This window comes from Pristiophorus japonicus, unplaced genomic scaffold, assembly GCF_044704955.1.
Source record: "Pristiophorus japonicus isolate sPriJap1 unplaced genomic scaffold, sPriJap1.hap1 HAP1_SCAFFOLD_104, whole genome shotgun sequence".
In the NCBI taxonomy this organism is placed as follows: domain Eukaryota; kingdom Metazoa; phylum Chordata; class Chondrichthyes; family Pristiophoridae; genus Pristiophorus; species Pristiophorus japonicus.
Genome location: NW_027250691.1, coordinates 1,035,411 through 1,051,366, shown reverse-complemented (window position 1 = coordinate 1,051,366; position 15,956 = coordinate 1,035,411). Strand labels below are relative to the sequence as shown.

The following is a 15,956-nucleotide window of genomic DNA, read 5'->3' as shown; positions in this document are numbered from 1 at the left end:
CCAACATTGGGAACATTTTTCCTGCATCTAACCTGTCTAAACCCATCAGAATTTTAAACATTTCGATGAGGTCCCCTCTCATTCTTCTGAACTCCAGTGAATACAAGCCCAGTTGTTCCAGTCTTTCTTGATATGTCAGTCCTGCCATCCCGGGAATCAGTCTGGTGAACCTTCGCTACACTCCCTCAATAGCAAGAATGTCCTTCTTCAAGTTAGGAGACCAAAACTATACACAATACTCCAGGTGTGGCCTCATCAAGGCCCTGTACAACTGTAGTAACACATCCCTGCCCCTGTACTCAAATCCCCTCGATTTGAAGGCCAACATGCCATTTGAATTCTTAACCGCCTGCTGTACCGGCATGCCAACCTTCAATGACTGATGCACCAAGACACCCCGGTCTCGTTGCAGCTCTCCTTTTCCTAATCTGTCACCATTCAGATAATAGTCTGTCTCTCTGTTTTTACCACCAAAGTGGATAAACTCACATTTATGCACATTATACCTCATCTGCCATGCATTTGCCCACTCACCTAAACTATCCAAGTCACTCTGCAGCCTCATTGCATCCTTCTCGCAGCTCATACTGCCAACCAACTTTGTGTCAACCGCAAATTTGGAGATACTACATTTAATCATCTCGTCGACATCATTAATGTACAATGTAAACAGCTGAGGCCCCAGCACAGAACCTTGCGGTACACCACTAGTCACTGCCTGCCATTCTGAAAAGTACCTATTTACACCGACTCTTTGCATCCTGTCTGACAACCAGTTCTCAATCCATGTCAGCACACTACACCAAATCCCATGTGCTTTAGCTTTGCACATTAATCTCTTGTGAGGGACCTTGTCGAAAGTCATCTGAAAGTCCAAATGCACCACATCAATTGGTTCTCCCTTGCCCACTCTACTGGAAACATCCTCAAAAAATTCCAGAAGTTTTGTCAACCATGATTTCTCTTTCACAAATCCATGCTAAATTTGGACCTATCATGTCACCTCTTTCCAAATGCGCTGCTATGACATGCTTAATAATTGAATCCTTCATTTTACCCACTACTGAGGCCTGACTGACCGGTTGATAATTCCCTGTATTCTCTCTCCCTCCTTTTTTTAAAAGTGGGGTTACATTGGCTACCCTCCACTCGATCGGAACTGATCCAGAGTCTGGCGAATATTGGAAAATGACTGTCAATGCATCCGCTATTTCCAAGGCCACCTCCTTAAGCACTCTGGGATGAAGTCCATCAGGTCCTGTGGAGTTATCGGAATACAGTCCAGTCCACGGGGATTAACGACCTGTCGCATGGGGATCAAACCCCTGTCCCGCAGGGATCACAGTCAAGTCCCACAGTGGTCGCAGTTCAGTCCAGTCCCACAGGGATCACAGTCCAGTCCAACACGGATCACAGTCCTGTCCCACATGGATCACAATCCAGTTCCACAGGGATCACAGTGCAGTCCCATAGGGATCACAGTCCAATCCCACAGGGGTCAAAGTCCAGTACCACGGTTGTCACAGTCCAGTCCCACAGGGATCACAGTCCAGTCCCACAGGGGTCACAGTCAAGTCGCACAGGAATCACAATCCAGTCCCACGGAGATTACAGTCCAGTCCCACAGGTATCACAGTCCAGTCCCACAGGGATCACAGTCCAGTTCCACAGGGATCACAGTGCAGTCCCATAGCGATAACAGTCCAATCCCACAGGGGTCAAAGTCCAGTACCACAGGTGTCACAGTCCAGTCCCACAGGGATCACAGTCCAGTCCGACAGGGGTCACAGTCAAGTCCCACAGGAATCACAATCCAGTCTCACAGAGATTACAGTCCAGTCCCACAAGGACACAGTCCAGTCCCACAGGGATCACAGTCCAGTCACACGGGGATCACAGACCAGTCCACAGGGATCGCAGGCGAGTCCCACAGGGATCACAGTCCAGTCCCACAGCGGTCGCATTTCAGTCTCACAGGGGTCAAACTCCGGTCCCACAGGGATCACAGTCCAGTCCAACAGGGATCACAGTCCAGTCCCAAGGTGACCATAGTCCAGTCCCCCAGGGATCACAGTCCAGTCCCACAGGGATCACAGCCCTGTCCCACAGGGATCACAGTCCAGTCCCACAGGGATCACGGTCCTGTCCCAAAGGGACCACAGTCCAGTCGCACAAGGATCACTGTCCTGTCACACAGGGATCACAGTCAAGTCCCACAGGGATCACAGTCCAGTCCCACAGGGATCACAGTCCAATCCCAGAGAGGTCGCAGTACAGTCCCACAGGATTCACAGTCCAGTCCCACAGGGATCACAGTCCAGTCCCACAGGGGTCACAGTCCAGTCCCACAGGGATTAGAGTCCAATCCCACAGAGGTCACAATTCAGTCGCACAGGGATCACAGTCCAGTCCCACAGAGATCACAGTCCAGTCCCACAGGGATCACAGTCCTGTCCCACAGGGATAACAGTCCAGTCCCACAGGGATCACAACCCTTTCCCACACGGATCACAGTCCCATCCAACAGGGTTCAAAGCCCTGTCCCACAAGGATCATAGTCCAGTCGCACAAGGATCACAGTCCTGTCTCACAGGGATCACATTCCAGTCCCACAGGGATCACAGTCCAGTCCCAACAGGTGTCACGTTCCTGTCCCACAGGGATCACAGTCCAGTCCCACAGGGATCACAGTCGAGTCCCACAGGGATAACAGTCTAGTCCCACAGGGGTCACAGTGCAGTCCCACAGAGATCACAGTCCAATCCCACAGGGTTCACAGTCCAGTCCCACAGGGATCACAGTCCAGTCCCACAGGGGTCACAGTCCAGTCACACAGGGATCACAGTACAGTCCCAAAGGGATCACAGTCCAGTCCCGCAGGGATCACAGTCCTGTCGCACTGGGATCACAGTCCAGTCCCACAGGGATTTCAGTCCAGTCCCACAGGCGTCACAGTCCAGTCCCACAGGGATCACAGTCCAGTCCCACAGGTGTCACAGTCCAGTCCCACAGGGATCACAGTGACGTCCGAGAGGGATCACAGTCCAGTCCCACAGGGAACACAGTGCAATCCACAGGGGTCACAGTCCAATCCCACAGGGGTCACAGTCCGGACCCTCAGGGACTACAGTCCAGTCCCACATGGGTCACAGTCCAGACCCTCAGGGAGAACAGTCCAGTCCCACATGTATCACAGTCCAGTCCCACAGGGATCAAAGTGAAGTCCCACAGGGTCACAGTCCCCGCCCACATAGATCACCGTCCAGCTCCACAGGGATCACAGTCCAGACCCACAGGGATCACAGAACAAACCCACAGGTACCACAGTCCAGTCCATCAGAGATCACAGTCCAGTCCCACAAGGATCACAGTCAAGTCCCACAGAGATCAAAGTCCAGTCCCACAGGGGTCACAGTCCATTCCCACATGGATCACAGTACATCCCACAGAGATCACAGTCCAGTCCCGCAGAGGTCACAGTCCAATCCCAAAGGGGTCACAGTACAGTCCCACAGGGATCACAGTCCAGTTCCACAGAGATCACAGTCCAGTTCCACAGGGGTCACAATCCAGTCCCACAGGGGTCACAGTCCTATCATAGAAACATGGAAACATAGAAAATAGGTGCAGGATTTGGCCATCCGGCCCTTCGATCCTGCACCGCCATTCAATAAGTTCATGGCTGAACATGCAACTTCAGTACCACATTCCTGCTTTCTCGCCATGCCGCTTGATTCCCCGAGTGGGAAGGACGACATCTAACTCCTTTTTGAATGTATTTAGTGAATTAGCCTCAATAACATCTGTGGTAGATAATAGCACAGGTTCTCCACTCTCTGGTTGAAGAGGTTTCTCCACATCTCCAAATGGCTTACCCCTATCCTTCGACTGTAACCCCTGGTTCTGGACTTCCCAACATTGGGAACATTCTTCCTGCATCTAACCTGTCTGAACCCGTCAGAATATTATACGTTTCTATGTACTCAGTGTGGGTCACTATTTCTTGTACTTCCGCTTCTGAGGCGTAACCTCGGAATCGAGGATGCCTCGATTCCACACTACAAATTAGTTCCCTGACTGCTGAAAAATCCAATGCTTGACCTGCTTTCTCTGTCACAGGTGGGGCAGACCGTGGTTGAACGAACGGAAGTGTTGGGTGCTTGGTATGGTGCGCGCTCCTTCTGCTATCTACGCCTGGCTTCAGCTTGCTCTGGGCAATAAGACTCGAGGTGCTCTGCACCATGCGGATGCTTTTCCTCCAATTTGTGCTGGTTTGAGCCAGGGGATTGCTAGGTGTCGGTGGGGACGTTACAATTATTCAAGGAGGTTTTGAGTGTGTCATTGTGCGTTTCCTCTGCCCACCGGTGGCTCGTTTGCAATAACGAATCACCGAGTAGAGCGTTGGCTTTTTGAATCTCATGTCAGGCACACCAACGATGTGGCCGGACGACAGAGCTGAACGACTGTGGTTAATGCTTCGATGCTGGGGATGTTGGCCTAACCGAGAACACTGACGTTGGTGCACCACTCCGGCCAATTAATTTAGAGGAAATTACGGAGGCAGCGTTGGTACTTCTCTAGTGCTTTGAGGTGCCTGCTGTAAATATTCCATGTCTCTGAAACAGATAGGAGGGCGGGTATCAGTCCTGCCTTATGGACCATGAGTTTGGTCCGGGGTGTGAGGTCCTGGTCTTCAATCACTTGCTTCCTCAGGCATCCGAAGGCTGTACTGGCACAGTGAAAGCAGTTTTGGACTTTGCCATCAAAGTCTGCCCTTGTTGACAGTAGGCTCCCGAGGTGTGGAAAATGGTCCACATTGTACAGTGTATAGCCCAGTAATCCCGAGTTCACCTAAAGCGGATGGCGAGTTTCCCTGCGCCTATCCCCGCTAATACATTCTGAGTGCCCCATTTACGATTTAATTCACTCGCCATTCACACTTGAAGTCCTCTCGCCCTCACCGCGTTTGGGCTGGGAATGAAAACCCTTGCAGGTTGCTGATCCTGATCCTGACCCCAGTGCACTACCCCTGCTGAAAATACAAGTGCTGGACCTCTGGTCTGAACAATGTTCCATCTCCACACTCCAATGATATCGGTATGGGAGCTCAGATGGTTCCTAGCTATGCTGCCTTTTCTTGGGATACAAGGAACCTTCGCTGTTCCAATTCTACTCCGGTCCCCTCCTTCAAATATTATACATGTACATTGATGACTGTGTTCGCGCAATTTCCTTTTCTTGCCATGAACTGGAAAATGTCCTATATCGCACAAAGTCATGATCACACATCACCTTACCCCGATGCTCTCTGTCCTACATTGGCTCCCGGTAAAAGAACCCCACGATTTTGAAAATTTGCATCCTTGTTTACAAATCTCTCCATGGCCTTGCACCTCAGTACCACTGTACTCTTTTTTAGCGTCACAACCCCTCAAGATATCTCTGCTCTTCAAATGCTTCCCTCTCGAACATCCCTCATTATACTGCTGAACCATCGGTGGCATTACCTTCAGTTGTTTGGGCCCTCAACACTGGAATCCCTCCCTGAACATCTAAGCTTCTCTAACCATCTTTCCATTTTAAAGACGCTCCTTAAAATCAACCCTTTTAGCAAGCTTTTGGTCATATGCCTTAATATCTTCTTTTTTGTCTCGTTGTCATATGAATCTGTGTTGTCCTGTTAAAACTGCTTTGAAGCACCTTGGGACGGTTAACTAGTTTAAACGTGCGATATAAATAAAAGTTATTGTTATTATTATTTATAATAATATTAATTATTATAAATATTATTATTAATAATAATAATTATAATTATAATTATGTGATCAAATTTGCTTTAAATTTGCGACACACTCTCTCCTTCTCATGCTCCGTCTATTACTCCCTTCCCTTCCTCAACATCTCTAAGTCCATTTCCGAAGATTGGCTCTCGACCAATGTCAACCACAAAGCGGCCGACTCTGACAGCTAACTTGATTATATGACTTCTCACCCAGCTTGCTGGACGGATTCTATTATAGTCGACAAATGTTGCTGCCTGCGTTTCATTTGTTCCGATGAAGCCACCTCCCACACAAGTGCTTACAACATGTCTTCCTTTTTCTGAGCTGAGAATACCCATCCTCTGTGGTCATGATCCTGTGAGCCTGTAACCTATCGTGGAGTGGGTAGGAGAGGAGGGGCGAAGCAGAGTCATGGAGACAGTGAAAAGTTGTGTCAATACCTCGGGCTGAGAGGCTACAGTGGTGGGATGGTTCCCCGGTCCCCCACACCCTCTGGTTGATTATCCTTGCTCCCCCCCCACCCCCCCCCCCCGTCCCACCGCCCCACCGCCCCACTCTGTAATCCTGCTCTACCCACTTACATCTTCTCTGGACTAATTTCCTGTTCCTTTAGTTGTCCCATTTGTCTTCCACCATCATCCCTTTTCTCGTTGAATCACTCCGTCCCATCAAAGACATTCAACTTTGTTCTTTCCACTTCCTACCACAACTTTATCTGCCTCTAACATTGCCTTAAAACTGTTCAGCTCTCGCGGATTCCAGTATTGAAGAAAGGTTATCACCTGAAACGTTAACTCTGTTTCTCTCTCCACAGATGCTGCCTGGCATACTGAGTGTTTTTAGCGTACTCTGTATTTTATCAGATTTACAGCCGTTTGTATGGGGGTAGTCTAAGCAGAGGGAGAGAGAGAGAGAGCGTGTGGAGCCTTGGGGAAGGAACACCTGCAGCTCCTGGCCCACAACCGGGGCTGTGAAGGCACTTCCATTGTCCCTGAAGCTGTCCTCGGCTCACTTTAGCTGCCGTGTATCCCGAAGCCTGGGAAACACAGCCGACCACAGTTAAACCCGTAAAGTAAGTTAAATTCGTAAAATAGTTTAAATCTGAAGCTACCATCCGCATTAGTACATTTAGATTGCCACCCGCCCGCTGGGATTGCTCGGTTCCTTCCCACTGCCCCGTCGCTGCTAAACTCGGAAGCAGTGGCTTGGAGGTAGGTTGGGTTACAGAAACCTAAAAACATAGAAAATAGGTGCAGGATTAGGCCATTCGACCTTTTGAGCCTGCACCGCCATTCAATGAGTTCATGGCTGAATATGCAACTTCAGTATCCCATCCTGCTTTCTCGCCATACCTCTTGTTACCCCCAGTCGTAAGGACTACATCTAACTCATTTTTGAATATATTTAGTGAATTGGCCTTTCTGTGGTAGAGAATTTCACAGGTTCACCACTCTCTGGATGAAGAAGTGTCTCCTCATCTCGGTCCTAAATGGCTTACCCCTTATCCTTAGACAGTGACCCCTGGTTCTGGACTTCCCCAACATTGGTAACATTCATCCTGCATCTAACCTGTCTAAACCCGTCAGAATTTTATATGTTTCTATGAGATCCCCTCTCATTCTTCTGAACTCTAATGAATACAAGCCGAGTTGATCCAGTCTTTCTTGATAGGTCAGTCCCGCCATCCCGGGAATCAGTCTGGTGAACCTTCGCTGCACTCGCTCAATAGCAAGAATGTCCTTCCTCACGTTAGGACTCGACACAATACTCCCGGTTTGGATGATATACTTTACATGTTGACCCCTGACCCGACGTCCACCCGGCCGTTTTTGAGCTAAATGACAGGTCTTACTGTCTGGGCTCAGTCACCGAGAATGTGTGACCAATAATTGACCGTCTCTTTTCCATTCTGCTTATTACAGTGAATTTAGTGGCGATTGTGATCCTATCCCGGGGAAAGTGCGGACTGTCCACCAGCACCACTCGCTACCTGGTGGCCATGGCAGCGGCGGATCTACTGGTGGTCATCACTGAGGTGATACTGTACCGGATCAGTTGTTATTATTTCCCGTGGTCTTTGCTGCATATCACCCCTGTGTGTACTGTTATGTATGTCCTGGCCCGTGCAGCCACAGACTGTTCTGTCTGGTTCACCGTCACTTTCACCTTTGATCGATTTGTGGCCGTTTGTTGGCAGAAGCTGAAAACCAAATATTGCACCGGGAGAACTGCGGCTGTGGTTCTGGCCACAAGCTGCATTCTGCTCTGTTCAAAAACCATTCCCTTCTACTTTACAATTGAACCTGTATATATAATCGACAATGTTCACTGGTACTGTTCCACAATGCCAGCATATTTTACTGAGCCCGTATGGGTGGGATTTGACTGGTTTGATACGGTTTTAAACCCACTGCTCCCATTCGCTGTTATTTTGTTGCTCAACGCTCTGACAGTCAGACACATTTTAGTGGCCAGTCGAGTCCGTAAAGGACTGAGGTGTGAGAGCAAGGGGGAGAAGGGCAGTGACCCCGAGATGGAGAGCAGGAGGAAGTCTGTCATTTTACTCTTCACCATATCCGGCAGCTTCATACTGCTGTGGCTGGTATATGTTATAGATTTATTTTATTATAGCATTACAGGAATAATTCCCAGTGATTACAGTGATTCTTTATATCAATTTACACAGGTCGGATTCATACTGCAGAATATAAGTTGCTGCACAAACACATTTATTTACGGGGTGACCCAGTCCAAGTTCAGAGAGCAGTTGAAGAGCGCAGTGAAATATCCGGTTACCTCAATTTTACAATTAATTAATAAACAGAACGACTGATCGCTGTCCAGAGGCGGGACCCAGTGTTTGCAGTCCAGGAATTTAATATTTAGTAGCAGAATTCATTCCATTGAATTACACCAGGAATGGCTGGTGATCTGATCATACAGCCAGCGGTGGGGCAAGCACTCTGTGTCGGACACGGTAATATTTCTGATTGAAAATTCCTACTTGGTCTCTTGGGAAAGTACCACACGAGCATTCTCTCTGAACTCTTCTGCATAGCGTCACTGCAGCTATTTAGTGCAGCTAGACATTGCATCTTCCAGAGTGAGAGGCTCGACAATAGGTAGGCAGGAAGGGCTGAGCTCTAGTTCAGTGGGTTATATTATATAGAACATAGAACAGAGAATCAGGCTATACGACCGAACCAGTGTGTGCCATTGAGTATGCTCAGCACTAGATTAGAAAGTGAGAAAATGAATGAGGCAGAGGTGCAACGTATGACGTGCAAGACTGAACAGGAGGTCCAGACCGTACACACTCCGCACTTACAGGGAGAAGAGGTTTTTCATCGACTTACCTACCACACCTGCATTCGGAAACTGCGCTTCCACAAAGTGGTTATCACTGAAATATAAACATAAGAACATACGAACATAAGGAGTAGGCCATCTAGCCCCTCGAGCCTGCTCCGCCATTCAACAAGATCATGGCTGATTTGGCCGTAGAATCAGCTCCACTTACCCGCCCGCTCCCCATAACCCTTAATTCCCTTATTGGTTAAAATCAATCAATCTGTGATTTGAATACATTCAATGAGCTAGCCTCAACTGCTTTCTTGGGCAGAGAATTCCACAGATTCACAACCCTCTGGGAGAAGAAATTCCGTCTCAACTCGGTTTTAAATAGGCTCTCCCGTATTTTGAGGCTGTTCCCCCGAGTTCTAGTCTCCCCGACCAGTGGAAGCAACCTCTCTGCCTCTATGCTGTCGATCCCGTTCATTATTTTAAATGTTTCTCCAATATCACCCCTCATCCTTCTGAACTCCAACGAGTAAAGACCCAGTCTACTCAAGCTATCATCGTAAAATCACCCCATGATTTCCGGAATCAGCCTAGTGAATCGTCTCTGTACCCCTATCCAAAGCTAGTGTATCCTTCCTTAAGTAAGGTGACCAAAAACTGCACGCAGTACTCCAGGTGCGGCCTCACCAATACCCTGTAGAGTTGCAGCAGGATCTCCTTTTGTACTCCATCCCTCTCGCAATGAAGGTCAACATTACATTCGCCTTCCCGAATCTCTGCTGCACCTGCAAACTAACTTTTTGGGATTTATGCACAAGGACCCCCAGGTCCTTTTGCACCGCAGCATCTTGTAATTTCGCCCCCATTCAAATAATATTCCCTTTTACTGTTTTTTTTCCCAAGGTGGACGAACTCACATTTTCCGACATTGTATTCCATCTGCCAATACTTAGCCCATTTGCTTAACCTATCTAAATCTCTTTGCAGCCTCTCTGTGTCCTCTACACAGCCCGCTTTCCCACTAATCTTTGTGTCATCTGCAAATTTTGTTACACTACACTCTGTCCCCTCTTCCAGGTCATCTATGTATATTGTATTCGGGTCGCAGTCTGACAGACAACTGTCGTGCCTGTTTCTGTATTCGCGATCCAGTTGGACAGATTGATGGCATGTGTGCAGCTGTATTCATGTACCAGTCGGGCAGGCCTCTGCCCTCCCTGTATCTATATCCGATTCCCAGTGGGACAAAGCCTACTCCTATCTGTATCTCTATTCTCTGTGAATATCCCACCTGTAATTTTGGGGTGGAGCCCTATTGTTTTGGATTCCACTCCAGAGGATATAGTTTTCTCCAACTAGCCCATCGAATCCCTAATTCGTTTTAGCTATTTCAATTTAATCGAGATCGAATTCTAAAGTGAACGCGAGGGAAGCTAATGCAGTTCTTTAAATCCAACAGCATTATGTTGAATCCCACATGGCCAATATGTTCTATTTTCCCCTTTAGTCGGTGTGCCATTATTTTTCCAACCACCGACGTTAAGCTGTCTGTTCGACAGTGTCCTGGGCATGTTCTATCTCCTTTCTTAAATGTGGGTATTACGTTAGCTATCTGGCTGTGTTCTGTCTGCACATGTTATCCTATCGAAATGTGTTTCACAGTGCCTCTGTGATCTCTACTTTAAATTGGTTTAAATTGCGCAGATGTAATCCGTCCACAGCCGGTTTTTAATCTCGTTGAGTTTGCTTAGTTTAATTAATAGCTCTCCACTTTTTATTTTAAATGTAATTACCACCTTATTAATCTCATCATCTAATATCGTGTTCACCTGCTATGTCGCCCTGATAAATAACGAAGCAAAGCAATTACTAATTATTTCTGCAATCTCTCTATCGCTGCCTGTCCAATCCTCTGTGGTCATAGTCCCATTTCAAACTTCCTTTTTAATTGATGTATCTGTAAAACATTTGACTATTTTCTTCTTTGTTCCTTGATAATTTCAGGTCACAGTTGCTCTCTGCCTTTCTAATCGTTTTTGACTTCTTTCCTACTCTCTCCATATTCTCCCTTATCATGCTGTATACTGCTGTCCATGGAATTAGTGCATGCCTCTATCCTGAACCGAATTTGTTTCTGTATATCTTTATTCATCAATAGTGCTCTGTATGTTCTTGTTTTTTGCAGAATATCTATTTTCAAGATTTCTGCTGCACAGCGTTTCAAATGTTTCCCTTTCAAATCCTTGTCAAATTTTTCCAATATTGTTGGTCATTTTATTTTACCCATGTTCTATTCGCAAAGCCAACTTTTCTCCAATCAATTAAACTGGTCTCCGTCATACTTATGGCCATTTCAATTATGAACTTACAGCACTTTATATTATTAAGCATTGATGTATCCCAACTTTTAGTTCTATAATCTGCTCTGCTTTATTCCCTATTGCGACATCCAATAGCGAACCCTTCCTTGTTGGTGTTCTTATCGATTGGGTTTGAAAGGATTTATGTACGCATTGTGGGAACTCCATTACCTCATCCTCTTCCATACCTCTTCTGTCCAATTAATATTGCAGTCGTTGAAATTTCACGAGATTATTTTCTGTATCTTTCTACTCATTTCCCTTTGGAACAACCCTAACCTTGTGTTCGATGCTTTGGGTTGGATTTTACACTTTTGTGCAGATAGCCCAAAAATGCGGGTTATCTCCAGCGTGGGCGTTAACAAAGTGTTTTGAGATCTCAAGATACTGCCCTGTTCTCAACGTTCTGACAATCTCCACTTTTGTGCATATCGCCCCAAAAATGGGCGTAATTTCCGGCGTGGGCGTTAACAAAGCGTATTGAGTTCACGGGACACTCGCCTATTCTCAAATTCCTTCGAACCTCTACTTTTGTGCTTATCGCCCCCAAAATGGGCCTAATTTCCAGCGTGAGCGTTAACAAAGTGTTTTGAGATCGCGGGAGACTCGCCTATTCTCAAAGTCCTTAGAGCCTCCACTTTTGTGCTTATCACACCAAAAATGGGCCTAATTTCCGGCATGGGCGTTAACAAAGCGTTTTGAGATCGCGGGATACTCGCCTATTCTCAAAGTCCTTAGAACCTCCACTTTTGTGCTTATCGCCCCAAAAATGGGCCTAATTTCCGGCGTGGGCGTTAACAAAATGTTTTCAGATTGCCGGCTTCTCGTCCATTCCCAAAACACCCTAGTTTACTTTTTAGAAAGTGTCCGTTACAGCCGGCGAATTCAACTTTTTTTGACCTTCTGCGTAAAGTGTGGCCGTTCTTCGCAACGGCATGGCAACACTTTGGTTCCTGCGGATCTGGAAGTCAAGGGTCATAGATACATAAACGGAAGAGGACTTAGGGAGAGATGGTGCTCTGAGGGACTGAAGGCGTGTCTGGGTGTCGTGTGACTGCTTTGGGAGGAGGGAAGGAGACTTTGGAGCTTCACAGCAAGTAGGGAAAAATAACCTAGTAGCCGCCAGCCACATATTTGCCGCAATTTGGCCGATAATGGAGAGTCAGGAGGAGGCATCACACCACGCTTTGGATTCTGATGCTATAGATAACAGTGAGTTGGGAGAGGAACACATTGGAGGTGCAAAAGAGCCAGGTGGTCCTCGGACGAGGCAAATACCTCGCTCCTGGAGGAGGTCCAGTTACGCTGGGGTGATTTGAAACATGGTGGGGATAGGAAGCCCACTCCAAAGGATATGGACTGAAATAGCACAGTTTGTGTCGCTGGCTACCAACAAGGTTTGTGACTGCAACCAATGCCACAACCGAGAGAACGACCTTGTGCGATGTGCAAGATTAATAGCAATTTGATTTAGATTTACTTATTATTAATATAATTGGATTTGTAACAGCCATGAATGACTCTCATCAGGCGAAGTGGATGCTATGAGGCTGCAGAGTGACTTGGACAGGTTAGGTGAGTGGGCAAATGCATGGCAGATGCAATATAATGTGGATAAATGTAAGGTTGTCCACTTTGGTGGTAAAAACAGAGAGACAGACTATTATCTGAATGGCGACAGATTAGGAAAAGGGGAGGTGCAACGAGACATTGGTGTCATGGCACATCAGTCATTGAAGGTTGGCATGCAGGTACAGCAGGCGGAGAAGGCGGCAAATGGCATGTTAGCCTTCATAGCGAGGGGATATAAGTACGGGGCAGGCATATGTTATTACAGTCGTACAGGGCCTTGGCGAAGCCCACACCTGGAGTATTGTGTAGAGTTCTGGTCTCCTAACTTGAGGAAGGACATTCTTCCTATTGAGGGAGTGCAGCGAAGCTTCACCAGACTGATTCTCGGGATGGCGGGACTGACCTATCAAGAAATACTGGACCAACTGGACTTGTATTCATTGGAGTTCAACAGAATGAGAGGAGATCTCAGAGAAACGTTTAAAATTCTGACGGGTTTAGACAGGTTAGATGCAGGAAGAATGTTCCCAATGTTGGGGAAGTCCAGCACCAGGGGTCCCAGTCTAAGGATAAGTGGTAAGCCATTTAGGACCGAGATGAGGAGAAACTTCTTGACCCAGAGAGTGGTGAACCTGTGGAATTCTCAACCACACGAAGTTGTTGTGGCCAATTCATTAAATGTATGCAAAAAGGAGATAGATGTAGTCGTTACTACTAGGGGGATCAAGGGGTATGGCGAGAAAGCAGGAATGGGGTACTTAAGTTGCATGTTCTGCTATGAACTCATTGAATGACGGCGCAGGCTCGAAGTGCTGAATGGCCTACTCCTGCACCTATTTTCTATGTTTCTATATTTTTATGTTTCTATCACATAAATTCTTTCACTTTTCCGGGAATGTTTTCCTCAAAGCCTGCGGTCACGGTTTGAATCGTGAGGTCGTGAAAGATAATTATCATAATAATCCTGATTGCATCTGTTGATTATGTGTTGTATCAGTCTCTGTGACAAGACCGAGCAATGATATCATGCAATGTTCTCTTGCCTTGTCGTCCAGTCAACTTTTACTGAGGAAGCACTCGAATACGAGGTCTGTGCTGAGGTTAACGGGTGTGGGGCCCACCAGCCCTCTGCGACATCACTGAGAAGGAGAGGCGTGTGCTCGCACTCGTGCGAAAGCACCCGCAAACAGCCACGGACGCATTTGCTGACCCTGAAGTGAGAAAAGCTTACGCCATTGAGTGATGTGAATTTAATGGAGGCCTCAACCCACTCATATCCGGACAATCGCATGTGATAGATGGTTTCTCAAATTATCATCGAAATAATGATGTACGAAAGAAAATTATTGCAATACCAATGTGTTGGTGGTCATGAAATGTGATGTCCGCGATGACTTTGAGTGCGGTGGTGTTTTTGACGTGTATACGCTGTGTGTAGCGCTGGACTCAAGTTGCGAGCCGAGCCACCCCTTTCCCCTCTCAGAAACTCATTTGTGTATTGTAGCTCAGCCAGCAGCATGGCCCCAAGCTAGATCATGGAGTGTACAAGATGGGGGTTGTGGCATATGTGTCGTAGGATGAACCGACTACATCTGGTGCCGAGGAGCTGCGATTGTCGCCCATCAATCCGCTGAATCTGTTCTCCATGGATTAGAGTGAAGGTATCGAGGAACATGCATCGTCACAAGTCACAAGGCCAGCTAGTGGTCCTCCCATCTGGCCACTCTGAAGTTACCTTGCCCAAACTCCTCCGTTAGTCCCCAGGACATCACGGAAGCGCCAAGTCTGTCCCGCGAGCAGCAACTGACAGCGACGAGAAAGTACGTTTGTCCAGGAAGACTGGAGACATTGGTGACCAGCTCATCGAAGCATTGGGTGTGATGTCCCGACAGCTGGCCAAAATGAACAGATGGCGGAGACCCAGGATGCGATAGCCAGGAACATCTCTCTCGCCTTCTCTCTCTCTCGCTCTCTCTCACCTTTTCGCTCTGTCTCTCTCTCTCACCTTCTCTCTCTCTCTCTTCTTCTCTTTCGCTCTCTCTCTCTCACTTTCTCTCTCTCTCTTGCCCTCTCTCTCTCTGCCTCTGTCTCTCTCTCACTCGCGTTCCCCCTCTCCCTTCTCTCTCCCGCCCTCTCTCTCTCTCTCTCGCCTTCTATCTCTCTCTCTCCCACCTTCTCTCTCTCCCTCTCTCTTGCGTTTTCTCTTAATCTCTCTCTCTCTCTCCTGCGTTCTCTCTCGCTCGCTCTCTCTCACTTTCTCTCTCTCTCTCTCGCCTTATCTCTCTCGCTCTCGCCTTCTTTCCTTCTCTTGCCTTCTCCCTCTCTATCTCTTGCCTTCTCCCTCTCTCTCTCTCTGTCTCTCCCTCTCTTTCTCTCGCCTTCTCTTTCACTCTCTTTCTCTCACTCTCTCTCTCTCTTGCCCTCTCTCTCTCTCTTTCTCTGTCTCTCTCTCTCTCTCTGTCTCTGTCTCTCTCTCTCTCTCTCTCTCTCTCTCTCTCTCTCTCTGTCTCTCTCTCTCTCTCCCTCTCTCTCCCGCCTTCTCTCTCTCTCTATCTCTTCGCCTTTTCTCTCTCCACCCCTAGTCTCTGCGCCCACACTGCCAAAGACGGATGAGAGCCAGGACCAAGATGCTGCTTCTGCATCAGAGATGTACGCTCCCACGCCCCCACTCCCGGACCCGTGCAACGACCACATCTGCCTCCAGCCCCCCAATGAGGAAGCGCCTGAGGAGCTCCACGGCCAATCTCCGTGTAGCGAGGAAGGTAAGCGCTAGAAGTTGTGAGATGAAGGTTCTGTGGGTGAGCTGCATTTCAGCTTGTGATGGCTGTATGATATCTCCATCTGGGTGGATGCAATTTGATGTATTGTATGGGGGTCCTCGACCCCCCTCCTTGTTCCCCTTTATATTCTGTGTTGCTGGAGAGATTGATCATTTCTTTGC

General features: G+C 47.7%; 1 protein-coding gene across 1 annotated transcript; it reads left to right on the top strand.

Moving 5' to 3' along the window:
* Nucleotides 1-516: 516 nt before the first annotated feature.
* On the top strand, nucleotides 517-8,616 carry LOC139241322 (probable G-protein coupled receptor 139). The gene is made up of 2 exons (XM_070869952.1): nucleotides 517-533; nucleotides 7,668-8,616. The coding sequence occupies exons 1-2, from the start codon at nucleotides 517-519 to the stop codon at nucleotides 8,614-8,616; spliced, it is 966 nt and encodes a 321-aa protein (XP_070726053.1).
* The last annotated feature ends 7,340 nt before the right edge of the window (nucleotides 8,617-15,956 follow it).